The following is a 24,728-nucleotide window of genomic DNA, read 5'->3' on the forward strand; positions in this document are numbered from 1 at the left end:
AAACCAGGAGAATACTCAATCCGAATTAATATCTGCACCTTCTTGATGCTAAATTAGGCAACCAATTAACAGTGCTCACTAGAGCCATGGATTTTATTTTATTTTTTTTTTTTTATTTAAAAAAAAATTTTTTTTTCAACGTTTATTTATTTTTGGGACAGAGAGAGACAGAGCATGAACGGGGGAGGGGCAGAGAGAGAGGGAGACACAGAATCGGAAACAGGCTCCAGGCTCTGAGCCATCAGCCCAGAGCCTGACGCGGGGCTCGAACTCATGGACGGCGAGATCGTGACCTGGCTGAAGTCGGACGCTTAACCGACTGCGCCACCCAGGCGCCCCTAGAGCCATGGATTTTAAATTATATTTCTTCCAGAACTCTCATGAAATTTCTAGTTCCCTTGTAGTCACGTGTTTCTTTGAAATAAAGCCCCATGATGTGAGGTTACTTCGGTGAGCCCCTGCTTCTGGCAAATACAGAGCCTAACAAGAGTAGAGCCAGTAACACATTGACAAGGAGGAGTCTGGCGAGTTCTAATGAAGGAAAAAGACCAGGGGCACCTGGGTGGCTCAGCTGCTTGAGAGTCTGACTCGTGATTTCGGCTCAGGTCATGATCTCACAGTTTGTGAGTTGAAGCCCCTCATCAGGCTCTGTGCTGACAGCATGGAGCCTGCTTGGGAGTCTCTCTCTGCCCCTCCCCCATGTGCTCTTTCTCTCTCTCTCTAAAAAAAAAAAAAAAAAGAGAGACAGAGAGTTGATCTCTGTCCTCATGTTCATTTTGGTTGTGGTACAGTCCCTACACTATGGCACTATGGGGGGCTATTTCTGTGACTGTTGTGTTTTGTAATTTTTTTTAATGTTTTATTTTATTTTTGAGACAGAGAGAGACAGAGCATGAATGGGGGGAGGGTCACAGAGAGAGGGAGACACAGAATCCGAAACAGGCAAGCTCTGAGCTGTCAGCACAGAGCCCGATGTGGGGCTTGAACTCACAGACCGTGAGATCATGACCTGAACCGAAGTCAGACGCTTAACCAACTGAGCCACCCAGCTGCCCCTGTGTTTTTTTAAATCATGTATGTTATCAGAGACTTGGGATAGAAGACAGAATGATTTACAAACAGCCCTGTTTACCTGTTATAACAGTCTATCCACCTTCTCTGGGGGGGTGGGGGTTGGGGGAAATGACAGTTTCAAAGTTTGGTTTAATTTTTTAATTTTTTTTTAATGTTTATTTATTTCTGAGAGAGAGAGCATGAGCAAGGGAGGGGCAGAGAGAGAGAGGGAGACACAATATCGGAAGCAGGCTCCAGGCTTCCAGCTGTCAGCACAGAGCCCGATGCGGGGCTTGAACTCACAGACTTCGGGACCATGACCTGAACCAAAGTCAGACGCTCAACTGACTGAGCCATCCAGGCACCCCAGTTTGGTTTAATTTTTAATCTTAGTTCACTTAGACCTATCACTGGTTTTCTCCCCAGCACACACTTCACACCTAAGCAGGTCCAGGGTGGGAAAACTGCTGTGAGCCTATGTTTGGGGCACTAAGACCTAGCAATGCCACTTCTAGGAGCTACTCGAGAAAGACTTTCCCATTTGCACACATACACTGTTGCAACAATTAAAAATTGGAAATTTTCCTAAGCAACGGGTTTTTTTTTTTTTTATTATGAAACTTATTGTCAGATTGGTTTTCATACAACACCCAGTGCTCAACGGTTTTTAAATCTCCTTGACTACAGCACACCTTTTAACATCTTGAAACAGTATCTGGGAATAGTCTTTGGGCGGCCCTATTTGGGGGATCCAAGGTACTTTTCACTTTCAGCAATACCTTCCCCCCCACCCGTTTTTTTTTCCCCCTCCAACTTTTGGATTCATTGGGGGCTCACCCAAAACTTAAAACCGTTAGCCAATCTGCAAATGAATTTAGCACCACCTCTTTCAAAGTCAGGCTTCTGGGGATGCCTGGGTGGCTCAGTTAGGGGTCCAACTGCAGTGGCTCAGGTCATGATCTCATGGTTTGTGAGTTGGAGCCCCTCATCAGGGTCTGTGCTGATAGCATGAACCTGTTTGGGATTCTCTCTCTCTCCGTCTCTGCCCCTCCCCCACTGGTGCCCGCACGTGCTCTCTCTCTCTCAAAATAAATAAACTTAAAGAATAAATAAATAAAATCAAGTCTTACTCAGAATATCCTAATTTGAATATCTTGGAAACAAACAAAGAAACAAACAAAAAAAGACAGGCTTCTGGACCTGCTTCTGCCAGGGGAGGAACAAAGTGCAATGTGTTTTTAGACTAAAGTCCCACCACTTCCCAGGAACTTCAAATAAATTATTCAGTGTCTCAGGGGATTGGCAAACAAGAGAGATAAAAGGGCCACATGGAGAGTGTGGGAAAGGGGAGGGAGAGAGCAGAGGCCAAGATGAAGGTCAGGAGTTCCAGAAGAGGTATTTTCACAGGTTGTAGGTGTTGGCAGCCGGGGAAGTTAGGACAGGCACCGGGAAGAAGGTGGCAATTAACCACATATGCAATGATTGCTAATTGATTGTTAAACGAGATTTGGCTGCTTAGCTCCCATAAAAGCGGAGACAAGCACCCTACACGTTAGCCGATCACCTGGCTACAACTGCCGGACGTTCACTGCATTCGCTATAAGCAGAGAGCCTGCTAATATTGTTTTCATTTGCGTCCTGGCTTTCAACTGCAGATTGTGTCCGGAAACAGCACATTCAGTATGTGTTTACAAACTCATCCAAAGAATTATGTTTTAGGGAAAACATATAAGGAACCAAGCAAGCTAAATGACGATATTTCATCGGATTCTTCTGTCCTATCCTTAAAAACAACAACAAAAAACTCCAATGGAATAGCATTTGAATGTCTTACGCGTGATGCAGAGCGATGTCATGCGTTGGTGTAGACGAGTTAGAGCCCTGTCCTTCAGCAAAAAGTCTGCAGGGTACAGGAAGTCTCTACGTGAAGCTTCCTGCCATGACTTGACTGAGGCCTGGCGTGTCTGGCCGTCCTCCATAAACCAAGTGCCCTGAATTCAAAGTGGCGGAAGAAAATAAAATGGGCTAAACTTATTATCACCTGTATCCAGGGACATACTCGGATGGAGGTGCGTTGTTAACTAAGGCGCAGACCAAAATGCGGCTGCCTCCTCAAAGAGCCCCCTGGGAAATACCGTTTGGTGATGTGAGGCTTTTTTTTTCTTCTTCTTCTTCTTTTTAACATTGAGAAGGAAAACAACACATGCAGGAAACCATAAAACCCTTCAAGTTAACTGTAGCCAACGGTCAATCTCATTAGGTGAGAATGGGTAGCTGGTAGCCTTCTCTGGAAAGGCTGAATGTGTTCCTCTGAATAATTTCCAGTTTTCTCACTTGCAGGAATCTGCGTTTCAGGCTGCAAAGCAGAAGTCTCACTCACTGTATTTACGCCTTTCTATTCTCTGGCTCAGTCACTCGTTCCAAGCCTCACTCTCAGAGTTCATTTTATCTGAGCACATTTTTTTGAACTGGATTATAGACAAAATATTCAACCTAGCTCATCACCCAACCTTGCTCTTTCAGTCAGGAAGGCAGGAGGGCATCCTTGGGAAATGGCCAGCAAGTTGGAGGGCTGAGGGAATCCTTACCCACAGGCCTGAGGCCTTGGCTAAAGCCTGTTTCTTTGTTATTATAGTGGAGAAGACATCTAGTTCGGAAACAACTATGGCTCAAGAGAAGGGCTTCCGGTGCCCTTTCGCTCACTTCTGACCTCATGACCTCAGACCAATCATTGAACTACTCTGAACTCAATTTCTCCATGTGACAAAAGGGAGTCATAATCCCTTGTTGCAGATTTATTGGGAGAATATGCTAACATACCATTGGGGCAGGAATCTGAAACTTTGGTTTCAGGGATTCTGAAACACTGGAAAAACATGGTGGGGGGGGGGGGGCTTCTTAGGGCCCCAGCCCAGAGTCTGATAATCTTTGTAATCTCTGCCATTTAACAAGAATTTCCAGACAATTCTGCTGTAGTGAAGACACTGATTCTGGGGGGATTTATTTTCAAAAATATGTTGCTAGCATTGTACTAGGCCTGTACATGGGTTACCTTTTCTAGAACAACCTGTGAGGTAAGGAACTAGCATTTTATGAGCCCTTACAGTAGGCCAGGCATCTCACCGGGTATTATAATACTGAAGCATAAAGAGGCTAAGAAATGTGATCAGAGGCCCTGAGCTAGAATTCTAAGCCTGGTTTTCCCAAAGTCCACGGACCCTGCTTACCACAGCTGCTATAATCAGGCAGCATAATATGCAAAAGCATTTTGGAAGCTCTTAAGGACCCACTGAAACAATGTAAATGTAAAGTCAACAAGTTGAGACTTAAACATTTATTATATGCAACTGAACCAGGGAAGGCAAATTTGGGGATACAGGAAGTATTTAAGGCCTGGTTCCAGTCCTCCAACAACTCCAGTCTAATGGGAGAGACCAGTTTGGCCACGTTGGAGTTTTGGAGAACTAAGACCATTTTGTGCAGGGCCTTAAATGGCAGCACGTGAATTTTGCATTCTTATTCTGGATAGAGGGGAGCCTGGTGGATTTGGGGCAGAGTCGGAAACACCAAGCAGACACCTAGAGATGCTTCTTCTGACCGTACCCTCTCCACTCTAGTTTTCGAAAGACAGCCAGAGTAAAGATCTAGAAATGTATATGGAGATTAATTTTTCAGGATGGATAGGAGTGGTAGGGGTGGAGGTCAGCAACTACGGGTTTAAAAAGTAGTTTATAGGCCTCAAAGGAGGAGAAAAAGTGGGTGTAAAACAAAGCCAGAAGAAAAATAAAGCAGATCAATCTTTCACCCTGAGAAATTCACATGGGTAAGATGCACTTACATTTCTAGCAGAATTCTTGGTTTTCTTGGATACAGGGATCTTTCCAATGCTTCCTTGGGATCCTTAAATTGTTTTAAATTTTGATGAAGCTTTCTGACCCCTGGCATTCCCCAAACCATGTTTTCTAATTCATGAGTACACTATAAATACAGGAAATACTCAGTAAATGTTGACATTCACTTCCCAACCCTTTGCTTTCACTTTCTTTAGGATCCTTTAATGTCTCCAGCACCCCCAGGCCAGTCCCTAGAGCAGCTGGAAGAAGCCATTTTAGGCACTCCGCCTACTACTGTATCAGCTTACAGGCTCTGTATTTTTTTCTTGGCACTTGTAGGTACTCAACTAGGAAGTGACAAAAGTTACATCAGCAAGCGTACTAAGTGATTCACATTTCTGATGGAGCACAAGGGCCCGAAGCAGTGTCTTTTTTAATCAAAAAATATTTTTTTAATATTTATTTTTGAGAGAGACAGAGTGTGAGTGGGGGAGGGGCAGAGAGGGAGGGAGACACAGAATCCGAAGCAGGCTCCAGGCTCTGAGCTGTCAGCACACAGCCCGACGTGGGGCTCGAACCCACAAAACGCGAGATCGCGACCTGAGCCCAGAAGTCAGCAGCTCAACTGACTGAGCTGCCTAGGCCCCCCCCCCCCGTAGCACTGTCTTTAAAGAAAAATAGTTTGGTAGTCTTAAAAGAATATCTGAAATTTATTCCTTTCTGTTGATCCAAATTCTCTGAAAGAAAAAGCCATACTAAACTGTTTGGTTTCTCAGGTTTTTTATGCCTTGTATCATCCAACACGTTAGTATCCTTACGAATGAAAACTGCTTAAAGTACAAACATGTTTCTTACACCTTATTCTATCACCTGCTAAGAAGGACACACACTTAAGCTTTCATTTTTAAAGGAACATTACCAAAATTCTTAAAGAAAACATTTAAAGCATATGCCCTCACATGGAAAATACAGGAAAAATATATAGTTCTAGGAGAACCCTACAAAATAAAATGTAAAAAAAGTGCATCATATAGGCTTCATTTATGTCAAGGTTTTGATACTTTGGATCTGAAAAAACTAAACAATCATCATAACTACAATGAACAAAAATTAAATTTAAGCACTTTATAAAAGGAGCCCCCCTCCTCCTGCAAAGGTTTTTGAAGAGACTTAAGATGCCATATGGTCTTAAGGTCTTCTTTAAAAAAAATGAGATCTCAGTTTCAGTATACAAATGCCACGAAAACAACTCTATTGGAAAAATGCAAAAAAAAAAAAAAAATTGGAAACTAGAATCTATAATCATCTTGAAAAGGTGAAATTATATCGAAACACAACAGTTACACTATTTTGGAGGTAGAGATTGCCTGCTCTTCACTGAACAACAAAATGTGCACGTTTTGGACTCGCCTCCAAAAACCTCTTCTTCTAGGATGAAGGATATTGCTTTACGTACAAGCCATCCTGATGGCTGAAAGGGTTACTTCCAAACATTTCTGCCTATTAACTCCACTTCTCCAGGGCTAGAAAACTAGAAAACACACACAGCACACATTTTTAATCAACCAACGTTTGGAAGTAAGGACAGGTTTTGTTAGTTAATGGCAATAGTTAACTCTCAAAGTAAACAGGAAACAGTGCTACTTAGCAAGATGCAGCTTCCAAGCCAGCACTAATGGGCCTGTTTTCTCCCCCACCTCCCCACCCCCCCTGCACACAGGTCTCAGTAATACTGCTGTGCCAGACGCATATAAAAAGTATAAATCTCCACTAGGTGAAAGCGTGCTATTCACAGATCCAGAGTGGGGGTTGGGTTTCCCTTCGGCCTTCAGGAAGCCAACTTCTCCAGTTCATCTCTATTGTTGCATTTCACTTACATTAATAACCCACAAAATGGGCATGGCACAAAATGGAGACTTTTTAGCACCACACGAACCTTTCTGCTTCTAGGCAAAAAATGGATACCTCTCCATTTCAAAATCACTGATGGCTTCCTCCTCCACAACAGGGCGATCATTTCACAGGCTCGTGTGTTCTTAATCTGTGGAAAACAATTCTAGCCACTGCTGGATGGTTAGCGAGCTGGGGGTAAGTCACGGATAAAGCAGCTTTAGGAAGAGAAGGCTTAGAGGAAAAAAAAAAAAAAAAAAAAAGAGCAGCCGGCCAGTTTTTGTCTGTAAAGGATTCTGTCCACATCGCCCTTCCCCCTCCTTTTAAAATTTCAAGACAAACGGCATTTATTTAAATGTAAAAATCAGAAAATTCCTAGAAAGCGTGCAGAGTTGACACGTATTCAGCGGACGCCGTCATTTCACGGTCAGGGCCTGCCAAATCTGGCCAAGAGGAACTTCTTATTCCTCAGTAAGATCGCATTGAGCAGGCAGTCCTGGGAGAACTTACTTGTTTCACAGCTAAGGCAGATGAGGGCCCTCCCAATCTTAGAGGCTTTGGGTCTAATAATAATGACAAAAGTCGAGATTTAGGGTTCAGTTCCAGCTGATTTTATTTCCTTCTCAAAAAAAGTTATTTACAGAAGGTATATATCAACAATCTGACAGGCAGTGAACTTGACATGATTAGCTGGCATGATTTTTTCTTTCTTTTTCCCCCAAAACATTGTTTTTGTGGCCTTGAATTTTAAGACAAATATTCTACACGGCATATTGCACAGGATGGATGGCAAAAAAAAAAGTTTAAAAACAAAAACCCTTAACGGAACTGCCTCAAAAAGGCAGACGTCCTAGTGCCTGTCATGTTATATTAAACATACATACACACAATCTTTTTGCTTATTATAATACAGACTTAAATGTACAAAGATGTTTTCCACTTTTTTCAATCTTTAAACACAACAGCTATAAACCTGAACACATATGCTATCATCATGCCATAAGACTAAAACAATTATATTTAGCGACAAGTAGAAAGGATTAAATAGTCAAATACAAGAATGAAAAACGCAGTACATAGTGTCGCGAACTCAAATCGGCATTTAGATAGATCCAGTGGTTTAAACGGCACGTTTTTGCTTATAAAAAAAGTGCAAAAAAGATGTGGTTTACAAGTTAAAGCTACAGGATCCCTTTTTGCTGTAAATGCACCAGTTTTAAAGCCTCTGGACAGAACAGTTTTTATTTAAAAAATTTTGTTTTTTCTGAAAAGCGTACAGTGTTTGGCTAATTCTCCCCCCCCCCTTTTTTATAAGACTGGGGTCAAAGGGTGGACACTGGTGGCAGGATAAGGGATACTGTCACTTTAAGAAGCCTGCAGATTGAAGTGTAAACATGGAGAAATTAGGGGCTGATTCTTTAAACTGTGTGAGATATTAACCAGCCGCCCTATTATAAAATCAGGAAATCCAAACAGCGATTTACACCGATTAACACCCCCTTTATATATTTTTTACAAAAATACACTGAGAAAATAATCAAACGTTTTCATCTCTCTTGTCTTTTTTTGTTTTTTAAAAGTGTCAAAAGTCTACATTTAAATATAAAAAATTAAAAGTTAAAACTCTAGCCCTTCAGTGAAGGAGACGTAAAATGGCGTGGGTAACAACAAACTACCAAAAACAAAACAAAAAAAAAAACAAAGAAAAACAAACCAAAAACCAAAAAATCCAACAAAAACAAAAGAAAAAAAAAAGAAAAGGAAGGAAGAAAGGAAGTAAAAAAAAAGAAAGCAAACGTAAAGGTTAAAGTAAAAAAGGGACAAAATAAGAAAAGAAAAATGTTTGGCCAGTATAAATACGTCCACATATAAAATGGCATCTGATTACATTTACAAGGAAAAAAAAAATACGAGGATGAAGCATCGGTGAGGGAAAAAAACACGTCTTCTCATTTACACCTATAAGGAATAAACACATACACACTGAGAAAAAATTTGGTCCTGAATTGTGGTTTTTTTTCTTTCTTTCTTAAAGTCCAGCACAGATTTGAGTTGCGTTTGAATCCTTTAAAGAGTTAAGAATGAAAAAAAGCTGGTGATAATTTTGTTGTAGGAATCAAACATAGCGCCATCTATCTGCTTTTTATATTATCCTACACTATTTTAAAAACTGCTCAACAGTCTTATACAGAAATCTTTAAAAGATAGACAGGATAACATGCTATATTAACCCCACCAGTGAAATAATCCAACACCATCACGATTCCGATTAAGAGAAGAAAAAAACCTCTTTTTTTTTCCCCCCGCCCGAAACCACTCGCCCCTCCACGGCCCCCCGGTACCACATCAAACAGTCCGCGCTCCTGCACGCCCGCGGGCCGCCCAGTCTCACCTCTCTGATTGCGGGGATGGCGCGGGGCGGGGGCCGCCGGGACGCGCCACCTGCTTGCTCCCCGAGCGTGCACACCTGTCCCAGTTCCTCCGCAGCCCCCCACCCCCGCGTCCCGCCCCGCGCCCCTCGCCGGGCTCCCCACCGGGCTCTCCGCATCACCTCCTCCTCCGGCTGCGGGAGGGGGCAAGGAAAAAAAAAAAAAAAAAAAAGGAAGGAAAGAAGAAAGAAAGGGAAAAGAAGTAAAAAAGGAGGCAAAACCCAGCAAAACGGGAATCCGCCAGCGTGGAGTCTCTCAGTCCCGGCGCGTCTCGAGCCTGCGCGACCCCCCAAAAGATCAGCCTTCGGTCCAATTCCACGCCCGGAGCCTTCGGTCTTCTTCAGGGGGAGGGGGGTGGCGGGGGTGCTGAGAACTAAATCCCCAGGGGCGCGTTGGGTTTCTTTTCTTTTCTTTTCTTTTTTTTTTTTTTTTGTTGTTTTTTCCCCCTCCTCTCTCGATCAAGAAATGAGATAAAATAAAGCAAAAACAGCAAGGGGGCGATGAGAAAGGGACGAGATTCCTTCAGTCTCTAGAAAAAACTATCAAGTCGGCTTCTTGCTGGGGGAGCAGCAGACAAGTCCGGAAGCTCGTTGGAAGTGGGGGGTGTGTGTGGGGGTGTCTCTTAGGGCAAAGGGGAGGAAACTCCAAGTAGCTTTTTTGCCATCAACAACAACATCAAGAACAATAAAAGGTCGCCCCCCCCCCCACCCCGTCTCCCCGCCGCCTCCTCCGCGTCCCCGCGGCCGGGCAGCTGGGGGATGGGAGCGCGGGTCCCCAAAACGCCGCCGCGCTTTCTCCCGCGACCGCGACGCGGCCCAAGCCGGCCCTGCTCGCTTTTTTTTTAAATCTTTTCCTTTTTTTTTTTTTTTTTTTTCCAATTTTCCCTTTTCTCTTCCAACTCTTCCTCTGTCCACTTCTCTCGCTCGCTCTCTCTTTGTTTTCCTCTCCCCCCCCCCCCTCCCCAACCCGGCCCTCTGCTCCCGGCCCGCGCGCGCGCGCCCCCCTCTCAGTAGGTGAAGACCAGGTTGGAGATGCTGGACTCCAGCCAGTCTCCCGAGATCATCTCGCTCACCTCGGGCGTGCAGTAGTCCGGGAACTCGAAGTGCGAGCCGGAGCCGGGCTCGAAGTTAAAATCCAGGTCCCGGTCCAGCGCCGACGACGAGCTGAAGCTGCCCAGGGACATGCTCTCAAAGTTTGAGCTGGGGTTCAGGTCGAGCAGATCGTCTTCGAACTCGTCGTCGGAGGACGAGGAGCCCGACGACGAGGACGACGACGAGTGGGACGAGGCCGACGAGGACGCGTGCGACGGCGCGCTGGACGGGGCGGGCGAGGCGGCGCGCAGGCTGGCGTAGCTGCGGTGGTCGGCGGGCGAGCGGCCGGCGGCCGGCGACGACGCGGCGCTGCTGCGGCCGCTCAGGCTCGGCCCGTCGGGCGAGCAGCCCGCGCCCCCCTCCTCGTACAGGCCCAGGGGGTCGCTGGGGTCGGCGCCCGCGCCCACGCCGCCCGCGGGCGACGAGGACGCGCCCAGGCCTCCGAACAGGTAGACGCGCTTCACCTTCTTGTCGGCCAGGTGCTTGCCCGGGGCCGCCAGGCCCGGCGCGGCGGAGGCGGCCGCGGAGGCCGAGGCGGCCGCGCTGGGAGTCCGCGCCTTGTACAGCGAGTGGTGGTCGGCGGCGGCCGCGGCGGCGCCCAGGGGCAGCAGGGCAGCGGCCCCCGCCTGCTCGGCCGCGAAGGAGGAGGAGGCGCCCGCGGCCGCCGCCTTCCCGCCGCCGCCGCCGCCCGCCAGGATGAGCTTGGCGTGCGGCTTGCTGACCCCGCCGCCCGCGCCGCCCGCCACTTTGGAGCCGCAGCTCTTTTTCTGCGCGGGTTTGGAGTTGGCGCCGCCGCCGCCGCTCGCGCCGCCGCCTCCTCCCCCCGCGTTGCCGCTCCCGCCGCCGCCGCCGCCGCCCCCGTGGCCGCCCCCGCCACCGACCTTGTCTCCCTTCTCCCCCGGCTTGGAGGAGGCGGCGGCCGAGGCGCTGGAGTTGGCGTTGCCGGACTTCACCTTCTTCCTGGGCCGGTACTTGTAGTCGGGGTAGTCAGCCATGTGCTTGAGGCGCAGCCGCTCCGCCTCCCGAATGAAAGGGATCTTGTCGCTGTCTTTGAGCAGCTTCCAGCGTTTGCCCAGCCGCTTGGAGATCTCGGCGTTGTGCATGTCGGGCGACTGCTCCATGATCTTGCGCCGCTCGATCTGCGACCACACCATGAAGGCGTTCATGGGTCGCTTGATGTGCCCGCTCGGCGTCTTGCACCAGCTCGGGTCGTCGGCCTTGCCGCCCGTGGAGGCGGTGGAGCCGGGCGTGGGGGAGGAGGCGATGCCCAGCTCGAGGCCGGCGCCCGAGTCCGAGCTCTCGCCCGCCAGCAGCGCTTCCGTGTTCTCGGCGTTGTTGGTTTGCTGCACCATGGCCCCGGCTCGGCGGGCGCCCACGCGCGCTCACACCCTCGCGGCGGCCGCGGCGCGATCGCCGGGCCCTCCCGGCTCCCCGGGCCAAGCACACGCCGAGCGGGAGAACGCGCGCGGCGGCCGTGCGGGCCCCTCCACTCCTCGCCGGGGCGGCGTTGGGCGAAGAGAGAAAAGTCTCCCAAAGATGCGGGGAAGGAGTAGTCTGCCTCTTGCAGAGGAGTTATAGTTCCCAGGCTGGAGAGTCTCTCCCTCCCTCTCCTTCTGGCTCTCGCTTTCTCTCTCTCTCTCACCGCGCCGCAGTTTGCTCTGTCTCTCGGCTCTGAGTCTGGAGACCGTGCTAAAGTGGAGAGGAGTTTCTTGAATGCTGGTTGCTGAAGCTTCCAGTGCAAGTTTCTCGCCGCCTCCCAGGCAAGTCTTTTTTTTTTTTTTTTTTTTTTTTCTTCCCCTGAAGCAGTTGGTTCCAGTTCACGAGCGCTCTCTCAGGAGCTCAGGAAAGCGACATAGTCTCTATCACTTAGTCCCTTTCCTACAATGCAGAGCAAAAAAGACTCTGGCTCCAGGACTCTCTGTGGGCGGAATCGGCACTAAGGAGTTTGTGCAATTATTTTGTTGCAAGGTAGGAAGCCAAAAAGCCTTCGTGCAACAGACTGGCATGAATAAATGTATGTTTCCCCCTCCCTTCTGCAAGAAGGGAGCTGGTAATGGCAGAGTTCCTCTAATGCAGACTCTTAAAGAGCGTGCAAGAACTAGAGACCCGGGAGCGAAACAGGCCTCTTCCCCTCACACAGTTTCTCTTGCTGCAGCTTAGAGCAGACCCCAATTCCGCCTCGCGCCTCTTTATCCTTTCACAGTCTTGGCCACGGCCAATCAGCCGCTGTAACCAACGCTTTCTCGTGCCAAGCCCCTCCCCCGGGCTTCCCATTGGCTTGGAACCCGATGCAATAATAATCTCCGCGTGCAATGAGAAGCTCCAAATCTGACCTCATTCCAATTTACAGAGCAAACTTTTTAAAAGGGCTAGAAGTACAGCTGAGATTTCTGCTGCCTTTTTTTCCTTTTGCTCTGTGTGTGTGTGCGTGTGTGTGTGTGTGTGTGTGGTGTGTAAAGAGGATGTTAATGCATGAAATTATTAAGGGGAGAGACGGAAATGTATTCTAACCATTATGTTAGATAACAAGGGGCTTGGAAGTGTGTGTGTGGGGGGGGGGGGGAGTAAGGGTGAAATACTGTAAATGGAAGCTTTCTGCTTAAAAGCCAAGTGATTATTTTTATTAGTTCTTTTCAGTACTGGAATAAAGAATCAGCCTCTCGTGCAAAATCTGTTCCTCGGATCCTTCATAAAGCCAAGGATGTAAAAGGGGGAAGGAAAGCCACAACAATAAATCAATGGATATTGAAAACCATTAAGAAAGTGGTACCTAGACACCTGTCATCACAATTATTTTAACAACTCTAGGTACAGCACAGATGTTGATGTATTGTGTAAATCCCTTCAGAGCAATTTTTGTTCTGTTTGTGGAAGGCAGAGGAGAGGAATTTTTGCAACAACTGCTTGCTCTCTTAACCAAACAGGGGTTAACTATGGTTATTTAACGATTTAAACCCCCCTGTAAATCCTAGATAGCCCAAACAGAGGAACTCTCCACTGGTACACATTAGGCAGTGTTCCATACTTAATGGCAGAATTTCCATAGAGTTTTGTATAGGATGATAATGTTGAGTAAAGGATTGGAATCGATTTACTTTCTCAATATTTGTTTCCCACATTTTCAAAATTCAAGGTTGCTTCACTCTCCTCCCTTCTCCCTCCCCCCCACCCCGCCCCAACCCTTTAAGAAGGGTTCTTTCTTATATATATTTTTCCTCTTAAATATTCTTCCTACGTTGCTTCTATGCTACTTGAATCAAATGGAGCTAAAAGGCCAAGGCAAAGGGAAAGAAGGAGGTGGTAACTGGTGGCAGAAGACAGTGGAGCCTCTGGATTTATGTTAGACCTAGATGCTAGTCCTTCTTACTTGGTTTTGTACTCTAGGCATATGATTAAGTCTCAGTCTTCCTCATCTGTGATATGGGAACACTAGGAGCTACTTCATATAGGGTTGTTGTGAGGTTTCAATGAGTTTGATGCATGGTAAGCCCCCAGTGAATGTTATTATCCTTCTCTTGGTAATTCAATGCCAGAGATACTCCTTCTAATAGAGGCAGCATTTTGTTGTTCAAGAGACTAAAATTGTGGATGCTCACTGATTTTTTTAAAGTAGTCTCCACACCCACGGTGAGGCTTGAACTCAGATCACGGACTGAGCCAGCCAGGCACACTGAGGATGGTCACTGACTTGAAAAGCAATCAGAGTATGGATGTGACCCATACAAGGACAATAGTGGCAATCCTGTTGTCTTAATCATTTTAAAAGAAAGTGAAGACTATTGTGGAGAGTGTGGCAGACGAAAGGTACAAGGGTGATCAGAATATATGTTTATTTGGCCACAAAAATGATCTCTACCACAAGGTGTGAAAATTAGGGTTCAAGTAAAAATTGGTCTTTCCTTAAACTGTTTTTCTACAGGCCAGGGATAGGTGGTTAGGTAGGGCCAACCCAACGTAATTAAGTGAGCTTTTGATTCAGATCAGACTAGTGGGAGGCAGCAGATTTCTATTTATCTTGTCAAACTTTTAAAGTATGTAGCTGGCGAGAGGCCCGGGTTGTCAGATTTAGAATTTTACTGTAAATAACACCCTTTGGAGACATATGACTGGATCTTGAAGGATCAACCCAAGCAAGAATGTTTTATGAGTAAAAGCAACTCATTCTTGGCCACTACCTACCCAAGTTATATTTTTTTTCTTTTAGAAGGGAGAACAAATCTTAAACAAAAAAACCTTTTTTTTTTTTTTTTGCATATAACAAAGTTGGGTGTTTAATCAGGCGTTTTCTTTTCTTTGGTATGCACACTCAAAAACCCCAGCAATCCTAAATGTTATACTCTGACATAAAAATTACCTCTTAAGAGTATACATACAGTTGTATACATGTACGTACACAAATATATACAGGTATATGTATTTTATACATGTAATTTATGTACAAAATTAGTATCTTCACTAGAATAAAAAAAGAGAATAAATACATTTATTTTGGGATTTATACCAACTAATGATTTGAGAGCATAGCTAGTTTGTGATCATTCAGTCAAGACGACTGGCAATATAATTGATTACATTTCTGAAACCATTTCTGCTCCCACCACTGAAAAGTATGGGGGAAAGTGGGACTTAATCAAAGTGGGCCTAGTAATTTTGTTTATGCTGAAAACACATGGGTTTTTAATTTTTAAACATTTTAAAATTAAAACAATTTAAGATTTTTATGTTTAAGCAATCTTTACGTCCAACGTGGGTCTCAAACTTACAACCCGAGGTCAAGAGTTGTGGGCTCCATGGACTCAGCCAGCCAGGTGCATTACTTACACACAGGTTTTTAAAAGTATATACTAAAAAGATAGCCACCGGCCTATTTGTATTGTGAGATGTATTTTCTTTATTTTAACAAATCCAGTAGCTTTTAACGGTTACATGCAACTAAGGAAGAAAAATTGCCAATGAAGCTGTGACATCCCCTCAATGGTAAGATATCTTAGAGATGTTGAAAACAAAAAGAACACGTTCTTAGAACTGAAGAACTAAGGTATTCGTAATTTCCATTGGCTTTATAACATGATTATGGTATATATGAATGCTGAGACCTCTAAAGTAGGTTTGTTCTTCTATGTCACTATTTCTTTTCAAATGGAAGAAAACATTTGACAAATGGCTTTTATTAAAGTCCTCTTTCTCACCACGTGCATGCTGGAATGTATCGGGCCTCTCAATACCAAGTAACGAGAAGAGACCTCTGTGTTCTCACTACCTAACTTCATATGCTTTGTAACCAGTTCGACATTACTGATGTTTTTTCCCCAAATACCAAATATTTGGTGGCCCCTTGTAAATCAGTACTCAGTGATCCCTCTGCTGGCTTTGCAGCACATGAAGGAATTCCTAATGCTACTCTTTAAGCCATATTAACAGTAAACCAAGACAATTTTGCAAAAAGCAAAACCAAACAAAAGCCCCACCCTATTTTAGAATAATAAACGAATTGTCTTTGTTAGCAATGATGTTAGACGATTCAAATTTTGAATGAAGGTAAATTATCTTTTCCATTAAATAATGGAATTCTATTTGAGATGTAATATCTGCTAATTCATTTCTTCTGCTCTCACATACCTGTACAACATAGAATCTCACATCCATAAAATGGGATGGGGTATAGATGGAAATAAGATTCCATCTCACTGCTCATTATATGCTTATGGCGTGGTGCGGGGGCGGTGGGGGACAGGGCGGGGGGGGGGGGTGGGAACTGAAGGGAAATTACTTTAACAAATCTCCTGGATTTGCACTGATTTGCAAGATTTTTGCCTTGCGTTGGTTATAGAAACCGTGACTGTGGGAGCTGGTCTGACAAGTGTTCAGTTCAAATGAAGGAAAGGGGGTGGGGAACCCCCGTGTTTGTTACTTTAGCGGGCCGGGAGCAGCCCTGGGAAATCTGATGTCATTGGACTTTGCCAACTGAAAGGCCCAGCGTTTTCTGTTGCACACTCGAGGGAAAAGAACCCTCCAACGGAGGCTGATTTACTTCTCAATCAAGTAGACAAATTACAACTTCCACTTCATGAAGTTGTATGAGAACCGGACTTCCCTTTCAGGGTTTGTATTGAAAACATAACATGGAAGTAACTCATATTTACAAAAGAGCAAAATAGGGAGTCTGGGGCAAAATGAAATCCATGATTTATTTTACTCCCAGAATAAGCTAAGAGGTAAGAATCTCTAATAATATTTTTTACCACTTTCTCACCCCTCCTCACCAGCGAGTAGCGCCTGGTGGGATTAAGCAAGCACTCGACGGCCATACCAAGTCACTTTTCCTTTCCTTCCCTTTCCGTCGTCTCACGAGGACAAGCAGAAAACGAGCGTTTGCCTGGGCCGCTGGAGTATGAATTCTGAAGCATGAATTCGAGCTGCTGCTGCTTTCGGCGAGGCCCAGGCCGGGCACACCCACCGGAGTCTGGGAGCGCTCGGCGGCCAGCGGGCTCCCAACCCGGGGAGGAGCGGCCGCCAGGTGGCAGCGCTGAGCCTCCCTGCGCCCGCGAGCAGACGTGGGAAAACGTGGGGATGGTCAGACTTCTTTCTTCGTCCCCTCCTCCTCCCCCTCCTCCTCCCGCACCCCTATCATCCTCCATCCACTACTCTGCCTGCCTTAGGTAGCAGTTTAAACGATCAGCGGTTACTAGGGTGTGTCGGCGAATTCAGATGATTTTCCCCCCATAAGTCAAGACTTAAGGCCGCCCACCGCCTCCTCGCGTCCACTTGTCAGATGCTCGCGGAGACCGGGGAAGCCGGGGCTGGCCTCGCGTTTGGACACGGTAACTGAACCCGGGACATGATCCGTGCCCCCGCATCATCCTGCTGCAGCGGGCACGGGTCCGAACGCAGCGTCCCCGCCGGCCGCTCTCCGTTTTGGACAGCGGCTTCGGAGGAACGGCGCGCAGTACTTAAGGGCGCGCAGAGGCCACCCCGCCTCTTTAAAACATGGTTTCCCGCGGGCCGGGACGCCGCGCTCGGCGGCGCGCAGCTCGGCGAGGCAGGGGCGACCGGTCGTGGTGCCCAGCCTCCTTCCGCCGCCGCGGCCGCGGCCGCGCCTCGCCTTTCGGTTAGTTACAGGGAACAAATAGACTGGGAACAAACAGACAAATGGACTCAGGCGGTGCTTTTGGAGGACAGTCTCTCCTACTGTAAACATGTTTCAGGCGGTCCTGTCAGCAACGTTTTAACGCCCGTCTTCCGTGGAGGCTCTACGACCGGGGAAGGAGCCGAAGACGCGCGCGCGCACACGCGGCCCGAGGGAAGACGCCCCCCTCCTTGCGCGCGCGCTCCCGGCCCTCCTTTGAAGTTGTGACTGGCCGGGGCAGCGGGGAGGGGGGTTCCCCCGCCCCCAGCCCCCGAGCCGGCCAGGCCCTCGGCGGTGCCGCCCAGTTCCGTCGCTGACCGGAACCGACAGCCACCCCACCCCCCCTCCTCGCGGCCCACGACCTCCGCTCTGCACGCCGACGTGCTCTGTGCGCGCGCTGCGTCGGGAGCCCACGCTCGGGCCGGCGGGCGACGCGCGGACCCCCCGCCCGGGTCCCTGCGGGCTGAGGCCCCGCGGAGCTCGCAGCCGCCGGGTCTTTCGGGGCGCCCGAGCGGGGCGCGCGCGCGGCGGGCTAGGCGAGGAAAGCGCCGGACGGCGAGGGGCGTGCGTGTGTGGGGGCGGGAGGGGGAACAGTTGGTTGCACCCCAATCCTCAAGCGTTTCCCCGAGCCCCCGGGCCTTCGCAGGGGCAGGAGTGCCTCAGTGCCCTCCCTCGCCCCTCGCGGGTGCGGGAAAGGCGGGAGCGGGGTGGGGAGTCCCCGGCGCGGCAGAGGCGCCCTCGCCCGGGGGCACCCGAAACCCCCAGGGATTCAGTTCCCGGTTTCAGGTCAGGGAGGAGGGAGCTTCTGGCGGGCGGGTAGCTGGTGGAGGCTGCGCCCCAGGCGCGGTGACCGGGAAGCAGCAGGGAGGGGCTCGGCTCGCTTTGTCCCCCTCGGATTCGCAGGGCACCCGCGGTAGCCCGGCCTGAGAGTAAGCGTCGTGGGGGGCGGAGGGGCGATCTCCTCCCTCCCGGGTACCCCGAAACTATCCCAGGAACCCTAGCGTGCGGTGTGGACGGGAGCGCACCCACGGGATCCCCACCCCCAACAGCCCAGTAGAAGAAGCAATTACAGCAGGAGCCCGGTGGGGAAAGCGGCCGATTTCACTCATGGAAAAACGCTTAAAGCAGAGAGCAACCCTCGGCCAACGTTAGCAAACCAGCTGACCTGCGATTGGAGGTTGTGCGAGGGCGGGCTAGGGCGCGTCTGCCAGAGAGGGAGAGCCGCTGGGGAGTGGGCAGAGACGGGCGAGCAAATGTCAGATAAGAAGAGAGGAGGGGGAGGAAGAAAGGCGCTTGATTGCAAAGCGGGGAGGTGGGAAGGCTCGGAGACAGCACGGGCGGCCAAGTGACGCGGGTCGGAGGAGGGGTGGGGGGGCGTGGCGGGCAGTGGGAGCGGGACGCACGGGCTCCGCCAGGCACCGATCTCCTTGTTCCCGGCCCTCCCCTCCCGGGGTCCCGCTCCCGCCCGACAGCACGTGTGCCGCAGACCGCGGCGGTGGGGGAGCTCGTGGGACGGGAGGGGTCGGGTGGGGCCGGGACCAAAGCACTCAGTGCCCGGTCCCGAGCCGTACGCGCCGCACACCTGGCACCCGGGAGTCGCCATCTGCTCCGAGCTCACCGCCTCTCGGGCCAGGGGTGTGGGCTTGGAGAGAGATAAGGATACTGCCTGGTGACGGGAGGGCTCCGCGTCAACCGCCGCGATGAACTCAGTCAATCAACGTTTATGGTGCCCCTACTGTGTGCCAAGCGCAGCCCGGGTCCCTTCCAGCTGCTGGGCTCGGGAGCTGCACCATCTGTTCTGTTATACCCGCGAGCTGGTATTGTTGTATAATAAGTTCACAATTCGAACAACAATCTAGAAGTAAATTCACCGTGCCAAGGAGGGAGGTTGAGACGGTTTGGGGGTCTTGAAGAAGGGGAGAGTCTGGCAAAGCAAGGTTTGACAGTTTTGTGATTTTTGCACTGCTTCCTGAAACAAGAGATTCCCCCCCCCCCCCACTATGTTTTCTGTCCTAGTCTCAAAACAGAAATAAAAATTACCAATACCTATTGAAAAAAATAATTTAGTGACACTTAATCTGGCTAGCAGGGTTTGAAAATAACTGAAGGCTCGTCGTTAAACAGTCAAGCTGAACTCGTACGTTTCACAAATATGGGCCCCCAACACTGCCTCCTCTAAGTATTTTGTAATGTAACTTTACTATTCTAAAAGAAAACTCATGGATAAGAAAACCTACTTGCTCCTGATATTTTTATAAAAATCAACATAATGGTCGGACTACAATATAACAAGGTACATAGTTCATAATAAAACAATATACATTTCAAATGTTCATTTTCTGGCTATATTTCACTAGCACACTCAAAATATCTAAAATGTATAAAATTCTCCCTAGGGAGTACTACTCACATGTGAATTATGGACTGTGGACATCAGGCAAGTATTAAGTAATGGGAATGCTATTGATTTCCTAAATTCTTAAGTTTATCCTGGATGTTGGTACATTCGTATAATAAATCAACCTGATACTGTTGCCTTTATGTGGGCCTTCCCCGACCGACTCTGGATTTGGTCATGTGACCTGCTTGGGCCATTGGGACACTGGCAAGCATGACCCACGCAAGGCCTTGATAAGGGCCTCCATATTGGGATTTGTGCACTTGAGACTAAGGGAGCTTTGTGTTGGGAAGAATCTAGTCCAACTTAACTGGAGGTTGAAAGGCCCTATGGGGAGAACAGAAACGCCTTGCCAGTGCTGGTGTTCCAGACATGTGACCGAGGCTATCTTGGACTTCAGTGGGGTTGTCAGATGACTGCAGGCACATGAGTGATCCCAGATGAATCCCACAGAAGAATCACTCAGATTGACAAACCCACAGACTTAGGAGGATAATAAATCGTTGTTTTAAACCACTATGTTTTGGGTGGTTTGTTATGCAGTAATAGAGGACAAAGTAGAACTAACACAACACCACGTGATAGATGCCAAAATACAAATCCACCCAAGAAGGCTATCTGTTTGCTTTTTTTTTTTTAAAGACATGATGTTTATTATTTTTTAATGGAGGTATAATTGACATATAACATATTAGTTTCAGGTGTACAGCATAATGATTTGATACTTGTATATGTTGCAAAATGATCACTACAGTGTCTTGTTGACATCTGTCGCCACACCTATTTTTACCTTGTGATGAAAACTTCTAGGATTTACTCTTTTTAATGTCCAATATGCAATACAGTATTATTAACTATAGTCACTATGCTGTACGTTAGATCTCCATGACTTATTTATAAATCGAAGTTCGTACCTTTTGACCCCCTTCACTCAACCCTCCCCCCCAATCTATTCTGTGTATCTTTGTATCTATGAACTTGTTGTTGTTGTTTTTTTAAGTTTACTTATTTATTTAGAGACAGAGAACAAGCAGGAGAGGGGCAGAGAGAGACGGAGAGAGAGAGAGAGAGAGAGGGAGAGGGAGGGAGAGAGAATCCCAAGCAGGCCCTGGGCTGTCAGTACAGAGCCCTACTCATGCCTTGAACTCACGAACCATGAGATAGATCATGATGTGAGCTGAAACCAAGAATCAGACACTTAACTGAGCCACCCAGGTGCCCCTCTTATACCCATTTTAAAGTTTATTTTTTTTTAGTAATCTCGACACCCAACATGGGGCTTGAACTCACAAATCCTGAGATCAAGAGTTGCATGCTCTTGCGACTGAGCCCGCCAGGCGCCCCTATGGTTATCTTTTTTTAAATGACTTCAGGTCTCCATTATGAATTTAATCCATATACTCATCAATGCCTCCTGTAGATATAGGGGTTAGTTAGACTTCACTAACTCTAGACATCTTATCTACACTAGTTGCAAATGGTGTTTCTTTGCCTTTTTCCAGGTAGTCCTGAAATTCTTTCTCCCCTCAGGAGGCTTGCTGCTCACCAGCACTGTCATTTTTCATCTCTGTCATTCCTGCTGTCTGTGGCCTTTCCCGCCTATCTCTTCCCTTTACACTTCTTTCTTTTTTCTTCTTCCTGGTCTCATTTGTCTTCATTGTTGGCTATCGCCTCAACATTTATTTCCTTTTGGTCAGTAAACCAAGCAACCACATTAAGCCTTCACTGATTTGCTTCTTTAGCTTCGCTTGGCTTTTTTGCTATTTCTTCCGCTTATACATTTCTTTCAGTCAGTTGTCGGGGGTGAGATAAACATCCAGTCTGCAGACCCTGGAAGAGTAGGGTGTTCACACGCAGGGTGTAATTCTAATGCCATGGGATAGTGTTTCTCCAGAGAAACAGAACCAACGGAAGATCTATATCTACATCTGCATCTATATATCGGTATATCTAGATCTATTATGGAGGCTGACGAGTTCCAAGATTTGCAGTGAGTTAGCTGGACACCCGGGACAGCTGATAGTGTGGCTCCAGTTTCAAAAGCCAAGAGGCTCAAGACCAAGGAAAAGCCGATGTTTTAGTCGGAATCCTAAGGCAGGGGAAAAACCAGTGTCCTAGCTCGTGGGCAGTCGGGCAGGAGAAATTCTCGCTTACTTGGGGGAGACTCAGCCTTTTTGTTCTATTCAGGCTTTCAACTGGTTGCATGAGGCCCATCCACATGACAGAAGGTGATCTACTTTATTCATTTTATCAATTTCAATATTAACCTCATCCCAAACACCCCCACAGAAATACCCAGAATTGTTTGACCAATTATCTGGGCACCTTGGGGCCCAATCAGGTTGACATATAGAATTAACCATCACAGACACTTACCAAGTTCTGCCCAAGAGAGATGACTTTACCCAAGGATGACCTTTATGTATAGATTGAATACGTAGCCACCCAAAAAAGTATTTTGATGGAAAATGGAGATTTTCAATCTTGCCTTCTGATATCTTACCCTTCCAACCAATACATGATAGTAACACTTTCATAAGTAGGATTTATCCCTTTATATTATAATATATATTTTTCTAATTACAATGTAGATTACTCGGGGTGCCTGGGTGGCTCAGTCAGTTGAGCGTCTGACCTCGGCTCAGGTCATGATCTCGTGGTTTGTGGGTTCGAGCCCTGCGTCAGGCTCTGTGCTGACAGCTCGGAGCCTGGAGCCTGCTTCGGATTCTGTGTCTCCTTCTCTCTCTCTGCCCCTTCCCCATTTATGCTCTGTCTCTCTCTGTCTCTCAAAAATAAATAAATGTAAAATAAATTTAAAAAAAAAGAATGTAGATTACTGAAGAAGAATTGTATTGAGGCACTATTAAGCAACACTAGCTTATAGAGCAGTTCTTTACAATAGCTTTTCTAGTAGGTTCAGGTAGGGTTTAACGTGGGTGGGAGAGGTTGGGGAGAAGGGAAGATCACTTTGTGAAGGGGAGGTTTGAAAGTAGTGTTCTTAGCTAAAGGGTATGGTATGATAGATGAGAAAAGAAAGATTTAAGGTTAAAATTTGCTGCCCTCTTTAAATACATAGCTTTAATTTTTTAAGACTGGAAAGTCCCTTATGTTAATATGCTAGACTGCATCACTAAAATTACTTTAAGGTATGATATAGCATAGCTCAAGATAGATATATTTTCCTTTTCATGTATATGCCTCAAGGGTAAAATGAAAAAAATATTCCTAAGGAAGCTCCTACCATGTAATTAAAGGATATTCTTCATTAACCATCCTTTTTAAAAAATGTTTATTTACTGGGAGAGAGAGAGAGAGAGAGAGAGAGAGAGAGAGCACGCATAAGCTGGGGAGGGGCAGAGAGAGATGGAGAGAGAATCCCAAGCAGGCTCCTTTCTGTCAGCAGCACAGAGTCTGATGTGGGACTTGATCTCATGAGCCATGAGATTATGACCCGAGCCAAAATCAGGAGTTGGATGCTTAACCTACAGAGCCACCCAGATGCCCCCACTAACCATCCTTTACAACTAATTTATTATGATAACCATTGCCTATCATATCTAGTAGTCCAAAAAAAAAGTTTCTAGATTATTAGAATTTCAGGATTAAAAAAAAAAAAACAAGTAATCAGAGAAAAGGCTATGATTTTGTGTTAGTTTAGGTATTCCTTACTATATTTAGCTTAATTAGGTGGACTATGCTGAGATGTAGGTATGTCCAGAAAACTCAATGACTCAACACATTAAAATTCCTTCTTACTGATGAAAAGTCCACTGCGGGGAGAGAAACTCTCCAAAGTGGTTGCCTTTTCCCAGCAGCGGCTTAGAGAACCAGGCTGAGTGTCTCCATGTGTAAACATGCCGTCTCCTTGGTTTCCATGAAAAGAAGCATGGAGAGAACTCTCACTCACTCTTAAATGCCTCTTCCTGGAAGAGACACATACCATTTGTGCCTATGACCCATTGGACTTACCTAGGCACCTGCCCCAGCCTGAAGGCTTGGAAATACGACTCTCCTCTGTGCCCCAGAATAGAGGAAAGATGGGTATGGGTGAACATTAGAAATCTGTTCCACATTACTTCTGGAACTGATACACCTCATACACCTCATCTACATTTTCTATAAAACAAGTTTGTTTTAACTGAGTCCTATTTTCCTTTCAGTCACATGTAAAAATCAACATTATGCTATGCCAGGAAAAATTTTTACCTGGACTAATATTTAATATATTTTCTTTTTTAAAAAAAAAAAAAAACAACATATTAAGGGGCACCTGGGTGGCTCAGTTGGTTAAGTGTCTGACTCTTGATTTTGGCTCAGGTCATGGTCTCACTGTTCATTGGATTGAGACCCGTGTTGGGCTCTGCACTGACAGCATGGAGCCTTCTCTGTCTCCCTCTCTCTCTGCCTCTCTCCTGCTCTCTCTCTCTCTCTCTCTCTGTCTCTCAAAATAAATAAACTTTACAAAAATAAAAAAATAAGAAAACACATTAAGATTTAAAAGAAAGTCATTAGAGACAAGAGCACTTATGCTTCTGAATATGATATGGTAGTAGCAGAAAGGTATCACAACTGGAAAAGGAGAGATTACAGAAATCATATTTTTCATAATGTTTTTTATTTATTTTTGAGAGAGGGAACATGAGCAGGGGAGCGACAGGGAGAGAGGGGGAAAGAGGATCCAAAGCAGGCTCTGTGCTGACAGCAGCAAGGCTGATGCAGTGTTCGAACTCACAAATTGCCGAGGTTAGATGCTTAGCTGAATGAGCCACCTAGGCGCCTCATAGAGAAATCATTTAAAAAAAATTTCTTTAATGTTTATTTATTGTGTGTGTGTGTGTGTGTGAGAGAGAGAGACAGAGACAGAGACAGAGAGACAGAGTGCAAGCAGGGGAGGGGCTGAAGGAGAGG

The 24,728-nt window shown here is 46.9% G+C and overlaps 2 protein-coding genes across 7 annotated transcripts in view; both read right to left on the reverse strand.

Annotated features, from left to right (window-relative positions):
* Window positions 1-24,728, reverse strand: part of LOC147580701 (uncharacterized) — a 550,245-nt gene that overhangs the window by 386,373 nt on the left and 139,144 nt on the right. The window lies entirely within an intron of this gene.
* On the reverse strand, window positions 7,365-13,102 carry SOX4 (SRY-box transcription factor 4). The gene has a single exon (XM_086706137.1). It carries the CDS (start codon window positions 11,646-11,648, stop codon window positions 10,212-10,214), a length of 1,437 nt encoding a protein of 478 aa, XP_086562263.1. The 5' UTR covers window positions 11,649-13,102; the 3' UTR covers window positions 7,365-10,211.

Source organism: Puma concolor, chromosome B2 (genome assembly GCF_028749965.1).
Source record: "Puma concolor isolate L17-30 chromosome B2, mPumCon1.1.hap2, whole genome shotgun sequence".
In the NCBI taxonomy this organism is placed as follows: domain Eukaryota; kingdom Metazoa; phylum Chordata; class Mammalia; order Carnivora; family Felidae; genus Puma; species Puma concolor.

Bases quoted from the DNA above. Each gene is read 5' to 3' on its own strand.
- SOX4 (XM_086706137.1), bottom strand. From the start codon at position 11,648: ATGGTGCAGCAAACCAACAACGCCGAGAACACGGAAGCGCTGCTGGCG.